Here is a 15,004-nt window from a genome sequence, read left to right as displayed (position 1 = left end):
TCTGAATCGATTTTTTTTTCTCTCCTCTTATGAGGTTTTGTTTAACAATATGGAGGGGTTTGTAGTATGTTATAATTTTCGGCCACAACTACTACTTCCTTCGTTCTAATTTATGTCAATTCATGTGGTAGTTTTTGATTTAGCATAAAACAAAAACATTAATAAAGAAAGATTTTTTACGTCTTGTCATTTGAAATAAGTGATTGATATTTGTATGATATATATTTCATTAAGGATAAAATAAAAAGTCAAATTAAGAGTTGATATATAAATTGTGACACATGGAGTTCAATTATATTATATAATTAATAGTTAATTAGAAAGTTGTCATATAAAGTGGACCATATAGAGAGTATTATATATATATATATATATATATATATATATTGACCAACTCTGCCCTTGAAAAAAAAATGAAGAAGAAATATATACAAGAAGTAAAGTATGACTTATCTAAAAATTCCATTGGCTTTACCAACCATTTGGAGCAATTTATTCCTTCCTTTTAGCACCTCTTCAAATACTTGATCAACTTGTAATTCAAACTTCTCCAAACCAGCCTTTAGAGCTATAGATTTCTGAAAAATAACATCTTTAATTCTCTTTATTTCTTCTTCTTCATATCCACTTTTAAACTTTTCTTTTGCTTCCACTATTGCCTTCTCCATTTCTTCATACTCATAAAATCTCATTACTCCTCTTTCTCCATCATTGTAATATTTCCTTTCAAATTCAGTGGCAAGTTCATTAACTGAGTCCTTGAATGACTTAATTGGAGAAGAGTACTTGCAACAAATCCTATCAACAACTTCAACGTTATAATTCTTAGTTGGATACATAAAAACATTTAAAAGAATGTAAGATAATAAACTCATTGCAACTCTAATTGTGCAAACCAAACTTGAACAATAATCCCTTTGCATTTCTTGAATAAGAATACTCTTGTTGTCTTTTTGTACAATTGGTTGCATACTGGCAAATGCTTTAGCCTCATGATGATTTAGATTCTTGATTGTAGTATCAATTGTTAAATGATACATGTTGATCTTAAAACTTGATGACTTCAACATGTTACAAAGCTCCATGATGTTTAAACTCTCATTCATGTATAGATTCAACATGTCATCATTGACCCATGTAAAATGTATTCCCTTTGATTTCTCCAATATGATGAGAAGAAATTGAGAGTGGAGTTTTTTCAGTAGAGTCATGGCTTCTACACACCATTGAAGAGTTAAAGAATTGTTGGATAGTAGTGATGATTGGAGATTCTTGATTTCTTTGGTGAATGAAGCAAAGAGAGCCATAGTTTCACTATTTGTAATATGAAAGATGCATTTTCTTTGGTGAAATGGAGAAAGACAAGCTGTGAATGTCCTTCCCATTACTTACATATTATAACACAAGAGAAAGATGCTTACTTTGGGAGATTATCAAAGGGTGGAGAAGTAGATAAAGAGGTGAATTAGTAAGGTGGAAAAGTGGGGTTGGGGGGATTTGATGGTAGGGGAAAGATGTAAGACATGCATTCCTTGTTTAATATTTACCATCAAAACTAGCTTTTTAGATCTTGTACTTTATATGCTTTGTTTCCTTTTTTCCTCAAGAATAAATAATAAATTTAATTTATATATACTGACAGTACATTTAAGTTCTGGATCTAAAATTATAACAGGCTATCATACAATCGTTCGAGTTACCTTGTTAGGGTTGTTATGACAAGTAATACTATCTTAGTCTAGGTTAACTTAACATGATAATAATTTATACAATCATCCTTTATAACAATCACGTTTTATCGGAAATCATTTTTTCATGTTATACAATATATCACCTTTATAATATTTTACTACAATGAAAAAATATTCGAACAAACAATGTTTCAAAAAGTTTGGAATTGTGGTGAAAGGGGGAAGAATGCTTGGAGATAAAGCAAGAAAATTAATAACTTTTTGTTAAACAAAATGGAAATGAAAAATAAAGACAGTGAGGTGAAGTCACGCAATGTGTTTTGGAGAAAAGGGAGGAATTTGTCTCAAAGTGATATATATGTATAGAATTTATCCTTTTGCCACTTGATTTGTGCTTCTCCCTTTCCTTACTTAAAAAAAACACATTTGTTAACTTTTACGTGGCCTTTTCTCTAACTTGTGTCTTTTAATATTTCAAAATTTTGATAGGGACTTCTCACCTATATTATTTTTTATTTTTAAAAAAGTCTTTGAGATAAAAAAAAATTAAAACTTTAAGGAAATTTATAAACTATTGAGAAGTAGCTACCTCTTTACTTTCATACCCTCTTGTTTTTTACTATTAATACGTGTTTACTATTTAATATCATCAAAAATATATATATATATAAGAGGAAGAAATATTATTTCAATGAAAACACTATTCAGTTAATCCTTGATATCATTAGAGTGTATATATATATATATATATATACTTTGATGGAATCAAAAGGAATATACAATGTTCAAGTGAAAAGACTGCTCAATTACGGGTTGATACCATCAGAGCATATATATATATTCTAATGATATCAAGGATGAAAAAGTGGTGATTCAGTGAATAGAACAATGGAGCAGTCGGGTCATTGTTTGGGCCGTGGATCTCAGGATAAATATATTAGATTGGGTCCAATTTGAGTAAATACTTTGCCTAATGGATCCAATTTGCGTAGTTTTCTCAAATATCTACGCCTCACTTAATCATTATAAGAATGACATACAGTGGGAAAAAAAAGATAGAAAAGAGTAGTAAAAAGAAAACCAATCTTTAATTGATTTGCATTGCATCAAAACCAAATTATTCATCAAAAGCACTAGGCTTTTGGTACTTCTAAATTTATATATAAAAAAAAGAGCTCAAAACATTTATACTCAATTTAATTAAGTGAAGTAGTACCAACTATTCTACAACCACAAAAAAACATTGAAACACTTATCCAATTTTAATCAATCGGATGTTTTTCAAAGAAAAACTCACAAGAGAGACTTAGATGATCGAAAACTAAGTGGTTTTACTTACCATTGCCATTTCAAGTGTTGTTAAACCAAACCAACATCTAGTCTAGTCGATCTTCCTTTCAAGTGTCTTCTTGAACCAACAACTCTTAACATGTATCTAGTTGATCTTCCTAACGCAGTTAACATATGTGTAACTTGAGAAAGAAACAAATAGCTTTCGAAACCTGAAAAGGTAAACCCAAAAACAGTTACGACAAGGCTAGTGTGTGAACTGCAATCTAGCAAACGTTATAAGCATCTGGTTAAGCACTGATGCATTAATCCAAAGAACGTATCTGCAACTACATTTCTACTGTGTAATAACTTAAAATCAAGAGGATTATAGATGTCTCTTATAGATAATTTTCTTTATATTTGATGTGTCTTCAGTCTTCTCACACTCATTATGGAATAACGTAATGAATGTCTGGAAAGAGAAACTCGGAATAAATAATTACGTTTAGTTCTTTCCAAACTTCCTTACTCATGTATCATAGCAAGACAAATAGCAAGGGTATTACATACCAAACCCACTGACTCCTGTGCTGAGCCATTGCAGCTAAGCTCCTTCTGGGATGTTCGTTTAGAAAGCAATGCGCCACTCCACTTAAATGGAACTTGGCAGATAGGAGGGACAACCATATGTCAACTGGTCCACTGTACTTGCGCAAGATACTAGTGCTAATCTGAAAATGATTTATCATGAAGCTCCCACATTAAACCTTAGACCATAAAGTTACGATTGAAAAGATGCCAATCAGAGTGTCATAAAATTCAAAACCAATTAGCATCTAAATTTTTCTAGCTATGATATTCCCAAGAAAAAGATGAGCTTAAATGAAACAAAATGGTCGGTGAGAATTTATACAGTTGACTTCAGCTTGCTTGAAATAAAAAACATAAACTTAGTTGTCGTTGCTGTAGTACGATAGTCCCAAGAAACTAAAATAGAAGTCTACAAGTAGTACCAAAAGTAAAGAGACAAGGGAAGAACTCACAAGCTCCCAGACCTCAACTTCTTTATGTGAAGTATCTTGCAATAGTTTTCTGCATATAAAGAAACCATTTTATAAAGATGAGCTACTAATTTTAAGCCTTACATATTTCAAACCAAATTCTAGAAAACTAATGGGAGAAGTAATATACTACAACGACAACTACACCTCTCAATCCTAGACCCAGTTCAAATCAACCGTATGACTCTCACTAGCCGTACTGCTCTATCGAAGCTCATCTCATGCTGATATTATTGAACAATAAAAATGAAAAGAGACAAAAACTACTAGAATTCTCTGCAAGGGCCAACTTGATCCACTTCCCCAGAGATCTCAGATGAGGGAACCCTGGGCGTAGTTTATACTGGTATATAAATCTCTGATATAACTAAAAGACTCCAAGAATATAGGACCTAAAGTAAACGTGCTAACCTAACTATCATAATGGGAGAATTAGAATTATGGTTGAGTTAATTTGTTGAATGTTGAAGAAGATATATTTTGAAGTCCTACATCTACAGAAGAGTGTCCAACTCATCAATGTTTTTCTTGTCATACAAAATACACATGTTATCGGCATGTCAATCAATTATAGATTCAACAAAAGAAAAGTAAAGAATCCCTTACAATGATGCTTGTTTAAAATACTAAATCAAGTATAAAAGATATCAAACTAGAAAGAAACAGGATCACTATGAAACTTTGCTAGTATTAAATATCACTGTTAATCGTCAATACTAAATAACTCTCTTTATAACATCTGCAAGAACACTTCCAAGTAATACCAAAATATGGTGGCTAATTTCATTTGCAAAATTACTACCAACGGCTACCAGAATATGATGAATAACTTACCGTACACCTTGATGAACATCTTGATGGTTACAGTGACCTGAGACTCCATAATTATCAAAAGTTATGACCTGGAAAACAAGTGTCCATGAGATGAAAGGTGACATAAATAACATTTCCCTGTGGTCACAAATAACTCGTAAGGCAACACTTTGAATACAAACAAAAGGAAAATCTTAAAAAATCTTAAGCTACTTGAAGATAAATATATCACAAATCTTATTCATCAATTTGTTATCAAAATGGCTTGCCATTGTCCATTGTTATATAACAAGGAATGTCCAAGTGATAGATGCTATTTTCTCGAATGGAGTTTGCAACATTTTCTTTCTTTACTTCCTTGAGAGCAACAACTTCTGCCCATCTAGTCCCCGAATTGTCAAATGGCCAAGATGCAACAGTGGGTGTAACGCTTCAGGTGGCTGATGTATAAAATTTTGCATGCAACTAACAAGTTTTACATCTTCTAGCATAGTCCAAGCAATATTTCACCATTGTTGGCAATAATATCCCATCCGTTTTATGTGGAAGTAGAGTTTTAGCGCAACTTGATGTGATCCACACCCCAGAATATGCTTCTTGAAAAGCTTGAAGAGGTTCATCCTCCTCCAAACATTGCAAGAGTACTCCGTTGAATGATCTTCTAAACGAAGTATCTCTGTAGTCAGGGAAGTGGGTGCACTAAGACAGATTTCTGTTCTTCACTTCTTCTGGGATTTTCGAACAGTATCCCATAGGCCATACTCAAGTAATCAATGGTGAATTTTCATCAATTTTCCTTCTCAACCTCATAAATGATTACGAGATGCTCAAGCCTAATTTCTTCAATTCCATCCTTAACCGGCAGCAATACTACCCATTTTTGGCAGATAATAACTTGTGTTTGATCAGGCAGGGTCGATGTAGAAGCTAGAGCAGTTCGTAGATCAAAGGGTACAAATTTCTCTATAAGTTGCAAGTATTTCAAGTGTTCTAAGTATTCAAAGGTCAAGATCAAAATTCAAGATCAAGCTCCAAGCGCTTGGATTAAAAGCCACAAAGTTCAAGACCAAACTCGAAGGCCCTTGAATTTATTTGAAAAAAGAATAATCATTTTTGAGATTGTAATATTGACTGTATTGAAATAAAATTCCACACTTATTTACAACATTTTGCAGTCGATTATTTTCTTGACGAAAAATTTATTGTCTAAAATGTGAACCGTGAAATAGGCAACCACTGCATTATTCCCTAAATCAGAACTTCATGAGGTTACCCCATATTTCTTTATGGGAGTTTCAGCTTCCTTTCTGAAAGACTGTCCTATAGTATACCAAACATTAAAGCTTGCACAAATACAAGAGTCTATCACATTATGCACTCGTTTCAAATGTACATGGTATATTTGGTAGACTGGAGTAAGGAATATGTAATCCTTCTTAGGTTCTCTATTTAAAATCCAGAATGGTAGGCCCCAACGAAGTCATAGCGGATTCTTCCGTATAAACTCAAATTAAGTAGAGGGAAAATCAAATTAAATTAGTTCATCGCAACTGAAATAGGAATAATGAAAACTATATTCTTTAATATTCAACAAAAATGAACAAATAAACGAAGGATATACCTTGAGATCAAGATTTTAATATAGTGAAGTAGGAAAGCCACTTATACAATGAAGTCAATGGGAGGAAGCTTAAATTTAGAACAACCAAAGAAGCACAAGCTACTGAAGGTTACTTGAAAAGGCATCTAGGTGAACTAGATAATTACTGAAATCACTAACCAAATCAATTGCACAATTGACAATTTCCTCCTTGATAATCTTTGACAGTAACTTAGAGTTCCATGATTTGCCAAAACCATCCTGGTAAGAACTAAGCATTAAAACTCTACTTAGACATTCAAGAACATAGAGATATACCATTTTGATACAATCAGAATACCTGTAGATCTGGATGGTCAAGGACTTTAACTTGCTTTTGTGGAACCTACATGAGTAATTAGAGAACAGAAAGATCAACGACTCAAATCTAACTGCTTTCTTCAATATTTTACAAGAACTTCTGTTATAGCAATTCACAGAAATAGAGGAATGCACTAACAATTGCATTAAAGCCAACATAAAAGATCACAGAACTAGCATTAATGCATCGCTCAGATTTCTATTCAGATAAAATTTCCCATCACCTTAAGCACAACCGAGGCTAAATAAAGTTCTTCTTTTCTGACATCGCCTATACCATCTGCATTACCTATATTTCAATACAATGCGACAAAGCAGAAACAATATACTGAAAGTTAGCATCAGTAATAGACTATTGGTTATCTAGGATAAAGATTTGTAAAGAACAGTTCTAGTGATTTGTGTTCTGATCAATTAAAAACTTTGAAGTTGCAAATAGCTGCAATAAATCAAATCCAGAAAGCGAGCCTAAGGTTTAACAAACACTGCTTGAACTGGATCATACTTCTTTAAAAAATCAATTGCTTAAATATTTCAACCGGTTCAAAATCAACATTTCATTTTATTACTTTTTGCGTCTTGAGATATACGGCAAGTAGGCAACCAAAATACACATGCAACTCAATACTTAGGCATAAAGGAAATTTTTGGATTTAGCATCTGCAACATCAATTGAAATATTCTAAGAGCATTACCTTTTGACATGCATAAGATGTGCAAATTACATCCTCTTGAAGACAAATAATTAATGGTTGGAGTAAAGAACCTGCAGTATGGAGTTAAAAGCACCATAAGTCATTGTCCTCTCACTTTGTACAGCAAATAGATACAATATTGATTACTTAAGATTGCCTAAACATTAAAAGATCATTATACCATATGTAGGAAACTGACATCTACAGTTAGAGACAAGTTAACAATCAACTCACATCAGCTAACATCGAGAGTTGTGATCCTTCTTACCAACTACTCCCTCTGTTTCAATTTGCTTGTCTTACTTTCCTTGTTGGCCTGTTTTAAAAAGAATGTCTTTCCTTTTTCGGCAACTCCTAAACTCTAAAATTTCCACATGGCATGTTTAAGACCGTGCAATTAAAGAGAAACAAATTGAAACGGATGGAGACTAGGAAAAACTATTGTCCAAGTAGGAATGCTTCTCTTAGAACAAGCATAAAGGAAATTTGATGAAGTTTAGAAAAAGAAAGGAATGTCATTTTGTTTAGGCTGTAGATTTTTCATGTATCATATGTATGAGGACATCACATGCTTAACAAAACAAACAAAAACAGAAAGATTGAAATCATTATTTGTATAAAGACAAATCATATTCCAGTTCTTAAATGACCTATTTACAAAGGGGTAAAAATTGAATCTTATAGTTTAGCCCACCAAAATTCTAGTCCACCACGTTTCAAGATGGACGTATTAATTCATGGAGACTCATTAAGTTATTATTCAGTGAATGCACCTACGAGTTCAACTAATTAAATTTTGTTTCAACTGAGCAACTTTGCATTAGTGTATAACTAGACATACATAAGGCTCACATAATCTTGATCAAAACTAACATACAGTTCCAAGTGTCTTAGCCTGCAACTCCCTCTACAGCAATTCAAGAGTTTGCGTTTCTCAAAAAAATTATGACAGGAACAAATAACAACTCAAAGTTAAGAGTTCAACCTTACATAGACTCATCATCCGGATGGGCAATAACCAACAACACGTTTCTCTTGCAAAAAACCCCACCTGAAACATAAAAAGAATTTCATATTAAGAAGGGAAGCAATTAGCTAATCCTAAAAAAAAAGGAAGCAATTAGCTGTACAACAAACACTACAGGGAAAGCCGTATGCGTGTCTGTATTTAGATTCTAAAAAATAGTGCATAACAAACTGAGGCAGCCAGTATATGCAAAAGAAAACAAGAATTGACATTTAGTAGAGAAGTCACCCCATACCATCATTCAAAACTTTAACTTGTGAGGCAGAGAGAGATTCGTGAAGAATTTTAAAGAGTGAAGCCACCCACAGCACAACCACTGTAACGATGATTACTAGCCACTCCATTTAACTTTTTTACCAGCAGACCTACATATAGCACAGAAGTGTATCTGCATGTAAATCTGAAATGAGTTGTATTACTAAAACCCATTATAGTAAGTAAATTGGTACTTTAAAAAGAGAAATCAAACACCAATAATTCAAGGAGATCATGGATACTACCAACTATAAGCCTTATAACAAACAGTATCCTCTACATTACAAGCTTTTTTTGTCAACACTTGTTGAAAGAAAGTAGGATGGGATGGCTTTTTGGGTGTAATCTGGCACAAGCTTTGTGTTCTTTCATGTTTATACTACTACTTACAATTCAAAAAAAAAAATAGAATGGACAAAGCACGACAAAAAATTAGGTACCAAAACTGCAATTTTGCTTTTGCTCGTTGCTTCCTGATGATAAATATGGATTTAAAATGTACACATAATTATATAATCTGCATTTTACATTCTGAGTGTCAAACATGATATATTCAAGAGTGAAGATCACTACAGATAAATGGACTTTATTCTTACTGGATGATGTGATAAGACTACATATAAAGATTACAAGGATATATCAGGAGAAATCATGACCACCTAACATTGAGGGGTTGTCTTGGACTCTTGGATGTTAAGTGAACTAGAAGAGTAGAAAAGGAGATTTAGTGGGAACGAAAGAGCAAAAACAAATTATTTCATTTAATTTTATGTGAAGGTGTTAAACTGGGCACAAAACTTAAGAAATTAAAGAGAACTTTTGACAAGTAAAGTATATGCAAAGTACCAAAAACCCATTTAAATGAGTGGTGTCGAGAGTTCCCGTGAAGCCACAGGAGAGCTGTGATTTTTCCAAATAACCAAGTAGCTGCTTGGTTTCTATTTCCCCTTCCGAGGTTATCTTTATACAGAAAATGAAATGGAGAGCCAAAGAGCTTCTCTCCTTCATACCTCCCTATTTTTACCCAGCAAAAGACTTGATTTCTCCTTTATAAATAGTGTTTGGGGTCCTTGTCTTGCTATCATTTACACCGTCTTGGTCCCAACATATCATTCCTTTCATAAAATAGGGAGTAATAGGCACCCCCCCCCACCACCACCTGGTATCCCTAAGTAAAATTCAAAAATAAGATTGTTCATAATTCCCCCTACCCACAGCAGTGGTCTTGGCTAATAAATCCCATCAAATATAAGTAACGATTCAATCCTTCACATGACTGATCTAAAGCCAAGTGTTCATCTGTCTTTCCACTTCAAAGTCATTCCATATTCCAGTATTACATCTTTTCCTATATCATGTCGTCCAACAAGAACAGAGGCAGCAGCTATACTAATAGATATGCTCCAATGCTTCCTCAAATATGTGACCATATTAAGATGCAAAGGATTACTAAGCATTCACCCTTCAATCCATCACTTATGTACTAACTTTAGTGGACTTGCTCCATCAATTTATACTCCTTTGATGCTCACATATATCTTATTTGTTCCCTACAACATATATCCAATTTAATTTGGTCTTTCACCTTATACAACCCCACAAATGTGAGACATACAATGAGCTGTCACCCATAATTGGTTCTTGGGTTGTTTCAGTTTACATGCTTCATTAAGGTTTTAATTGGTTATGGAGCTTTACATGACTTCAATATGAATATCTTCTTACTTATTATCCTCAATAGGCTCCAAACAAGAATTAAATTTCATGTTCTACATCTTGAATCAGATATACATCTGTGTTTATTCCGATTTCTTTCTACCACACGAAATGCTCTCTTTTCAAGTGTTTAGCTTTTCTTGCATAGTTGAGTATGAGTTTAATTTATTTAAATTCTGAAAAATGTGAAAAGATATTTTGTTTTTGCCTTCCATGATATTACATTTGGTTTATTACAATTTGCATTGGAATTGTTTGAGAAATGGCTGAAAGAATACTGTACATGTTTGAGGACTCTGTTATAGTTCAAAACGATAGTTTAACTTTGGTTTATGTATGCATTTCCATAAAACCCAAGGTATTCTAAGCCATTAGTTTCTTTGCTTTTGCTTTTCTTGTTCTTTTACTAACAAGAGTCTAGTCTAGTCAAACAGACCTAGGATTTGAAGCACTATGTCGTGCATCACACTACCTGTTGGAAAGCATACAGAAAATACTTCATCATGGACACTTGTAGGGAATTTTCATAGCTTGACGTGTGTCAAAAGACATTGTCTTTTAACACAAACCTGCTAGCAGCATAGAGTCTACAAATAGATTACCTTATTTGGTCGATGTTGGATTAATTCGATAAACTAATTGGTCACTAAACTGAAACTAATCCATCTTCCCAATAAGAGCTTGTTATAATCTAAAGCATCCTATAAATGGGAAATTTTACATTAATTCTTTTATTAAAAAAAAAACTAAATTCATAAATGAAAAAAGATTGAGGCAAAACCCCCAAAGTTCCTTTGTTTTCCCCTCTCCATTCGTTTGGTATCCAACCCTTTCACACAGAGGCGGAGCCATAATTTTCAATAAAGGAGTTTAAAATCTGTAGAAATACACATGAAATACCTAAAGGGGTTTGACATCTATTGTATGTATATATAAAATTATTTAACAATGTATAAATAATATAATTTATCACCTAAGGGAATTGAATGAAATGGTAACGACAAGGAATACACTCATTTGGTCAAACAGAAAAGAGAAAGGATTCTATGATCAATTAAACTATCTGTTCACATTTACACAGCAAATTCTCGCATTATCCAAACAGGGTTTCACTATATTATGAATATTTATGCTATCGAATAATCTCAAAATACCATAACACAGCAGCAGGTCAATTTAAAGAGGGACTATAAACGAATGCAAATCAGAAAAGATACCTAAGGAGAGACAAAAAATCAGATCAAAAGCAAATCAGCAGTGTTTACTTTAGTATATAGAAGCAGAGATATTACCTGAATATAGAAAAATCAGCAATAGTTCAGAGCTGATTTTGGATGGAGAGACATAGGAGCACTTGTTGTGCTCGGAAGGGGAACTGAGTACTCCTCTTTGTGATACTTTTGGTTTTTTTCGTGTTAAACAGTTTAAAAGTTTGATCTAAAATTTGTCTACGAAAGAAATTTTATATATTTGTGTATTACTTATCAAGTCTTATTTTATGTAACATTTTTCGAAATTTAAAAAAACAACTATTTTTTACTATAAGTGTCTTTTTTAGGAACTTTCGCATGTGAACACTCAAAATTAATTTTATTATGCTTCATAATTATAGTTTGATAATTACAATTCGTAGCTAAATGTTATAGGGGGGAGAGGCGAGTGAAATTGGGAGAGAGCGGAGAGAGGCGAGCAACAGAGGGCAGAGAGTGAGAGAGATATGAATTTTATATGTACATCAGTTAGATAATTGTATATTATACTTTGTATATATGACAAGCGAGATTGGGAGAGGGAAGAGAGAGGCGAGCAAGATCGGGAGAGGCGCGCGAGAGAGGGTTGTATAATTCGCATCTCATTTGTATAATTCATGGCTATGTTTGTATAATTTGCGTGTTTTTATATAAATGAGTAATATTAAGTTGAAATTATACAAATATGATAAATCTTGAAATAACGAATTGATACAAACATAAACATATGAACTTCAAGAAAGTTATACAAAATATACCATACAAATTACATTATACAAAATTTGAAAACTAACATTTATAAAAACTTTAAAAAGTCATACACAAAAAGATTGAATGTATATAGTGACAAAATTGAAAAATCAAAAGAAATCATCGTCATATACAAATATAAATTATTGTATATAAATACAAATCAAACGAAGAATTACTAGTTGCAAATTATGCATATGTAGCGAATTATACATATACAAACGTGGCTAATTATACAATTCGAAGTCAGCCCACATAATTAATGTTAGTCGCAAGTGTTAATTATAGCAAACTATAGATATGACAAGTAATTAAGTAGTATAAGTGTGTTTAACCGTGTAATTTTCTCATCTTTTATACATTTTGAATTGTCAACTATTCTAAGGTATAGTACTTTTTACGTAAGTTACAACTATATAAATTTCATTTCAAAAAAATTGAAGATTCTATGCGCAAATTATCTTTCAAACTTAAACTGTTTGACTCTCTAAAAACGAAAAGTGTCACATAAATTGAGACGAAGAGAGTACCAATTCAAAATACTTAAAAGATATAAGAAAATATTACGATCAAATATAAATTTATTTAATTCTCAAAATCTAAAAAATATCACATATATTGAGATGAAAATAATATATTATTAAAGAGAAAGAAGAGAAGTAAATAGAATTCTGATTTTGAAATTATTAACTGAAATTATTACATGAATGTATTGTTTTAGGTTAATTACTACTCTTCTGTGGGCAATTTTTTTAAATTACCGTCTATAACATAATTTATACGGGTGGAAGCAAGCTCATTTTCAATTTATCACTATTGTTTATATCAAGATTTTGAATCATGGATTTGACGTTAATTTTTGTTATATTTTTCAAAATAGAATTTTCTTGACGTTCAAATTTGATACCAAATCGGTATAATACAATAGCGGAGCTAGGATATTGTCGAAGGGAATTCGAAGTATAAAATAATAAACAAGTGAGGATGGAAAAAAAATATTAACCTTAACTCGTTAAATTTAACTTGTCTTGTTATACCGCGTTTAGGTTCTTCTTACTTTTTAGCCTGCTCCATCGAGTTTTCTTTTCCAAATTCTTGTTTTTTTTTCATGATTCACAGTGTTATAGTTTTGATTTTTTTAATAAAATAATTACTGAATTAGTGGCCTCTCAATCATATGTTACTATAAAAATGTGTAAATTAGGTATATAGCATTTTATGTAGTCATATTCTCAAGTTATGGCATAAGAGTTTGATTTTCATTGTATAACATTTAATATATCAAGTTATAGCATTTTTTCAAAAAAATAATGTTAATTTTAAATTATTAAAAATAGATAGTAAAAAGAAAAAAAAGATGAATAAATTAATATAAGATAATGTGCGTGAAATTAATTATTATTAATTACTGATAACTAATGTGCACATTTTAAGGGATTTGAAATTTTTTTAATTTTAGATAGACACTATAAATGTCTCAATTAGTTTTAAATGCTAATAAGTTATGATTTTAATCCTTAAAAAACTCTAATCTGTTATTTTCTTTCTTTAAACGTGCATTGCTTGATTTTTTTTCAGAAAGTGAGGATTATTTTGATATTCGAATATTGATATATTTTTTTGTTTTTTTTTTTGAAAATTCTTAAAATTTGACGTTGAAAACAATTAGATTTGATTTGATGGAGAACATTGTGTCAATATTAATTAAACATGGTGGCAAGAGAAATTCATCAGGTTAGTTTTTAATTATGATTTGTTATGTTTTAAGTATAAATTATTGGTTGTAATTATATATTTTTTTTTGTCATGTATGGAATTTGTCGTTTTTTTTTTATTTTTGTTATATTGCAGATGCTGATTTGATGTATGTGATACAATTACGATGTGTTTCTGATACTATGAAAAATATTAAGTAATAGTAATTTTCTTTTGATGTGTAATTAAAATGAAGATTGGTGTGATAATTGATTACTGAAGAAAATACAAAAATTTACAAATTTTGAATCATTGTGCAGTTTTATTGTGAAAAAAATATGAACAAAGTCTGACAATTTGTATTAATATTGTTTGAACGTTATATGAAATGTGAAATTTTTGGTAAAAGCCACTCCATATTATATTTGTCACGACCCAAAACGGGCCGCGACTGGCACCCACACTTATCCTACTATGTGAGTGAACCAACCAATCCAATCCCCAACATTTTAACCATAATGAACAAAATACGATGCGGAAGACTTAAAACCTATTAACAAAATCAATTAAATAACTTCTAAAATTTATAAATCATTATTTATTCCCAAAACCTGGAAGTCATCATCACAAGAACATCTATCCTCAAATTACTAATCTAAGAGTATCTAAGAAGCTAAAATAAGTAAAAAGCTAGTCCATGCCGGAATCTCAAGGCATCAAGACATGAAGAGGAAGATCCAGTCCAAGCTAGAAGCAATAGCTCACCCTGAAATCTGGCTTGATGAAGACTGGCTAGAGTTGCGGTTGAGTTGAAGACGA

General features: G+C 31.8%; 2 protein-coding genes across 5 annotated transcripts; both read right to left on the bottom strand.

Moving 5' to 3' along the window:
* Window positions 1-284: 284 nt before the first annotated feature.
* Window positions 285-1,577, bottom strand: LOC107003223. The gene has a single exon (XM_015201517.2). The coding sequence runs from the start codon at window positions 1,383-1,385 to the stop codon at window positions 450-452; it is 936 nt and encodes a 311-aa protein (XP_015057003.1). The 5' UTR covers window positions 1,386-1,577; the 3' UTR covers window positions 285-449.
* A 1,190-nt stretch (window positions 1,578-2,767) lies between these two features.
* LOC107003224 (probable N-acetylglucosaminyl-phosphatidylinositol de-N-acetylase) lies at window positions 2,768-11,910 on the bottom strand. Of its 4 annotated transcripts, none has more exons than XM_015201519.2 (11): window positions 11,783-11,910; window positions 8,755-8,919; window positions 8,483-8,543; window positions 7,493-7,563; window positions 7,022-7,086; window positions 6,778-6,822; window positions 6,618-6,698; window positions 4,859-4,926; window positions 4,007-4,055; window positions 3,534-3,694; window positions 2,768-3,193 (listed from the first exon to the last, which is right to left on the bottom strand). In XM_015201519.2, exons 2-11 carry the CDS (start codon window positions 8,861-8,863, stop codon window positions 3,127-3,129), a joined length of 777 nt encoding a protein of 258 aa, XP_015057005.1. In that variant the 5' UTR covers window positions 8,864-8,919; window positions 11,783-11,910; the 3' UTR covers window positions 2,768-3,126. The 4 variants fall into 4 exon arrangements, with proteins under 4 accessions (XP_015057005.1, XP_015057004.1, XP_015057006.1 ...); XM_015201518.2 differs by having other exon boundaries at window positions 8,755-8,907; XM_015201520.2 differs by having other exon boundaries at window positions 8,755-8,884.
* Between the last annotated feature and the right edge of the window lie 3,094 nt (window positions 11,911-15,004).

Source organism: Solanum pennellii, chromosome 11, assembly GCF_001406875.1.
Source record: "Solanum pennellii chromosome 11, SPENNV200".
NCBI lineage: Eukaryota > Viridiplantae > Streptophyta > Magnoliopsida > Solanales > Solanaceae > Solanum > Solanum pennellii.
This window is presented reverse-complemented; position numbering and strand designations above follow the sequence as displayed.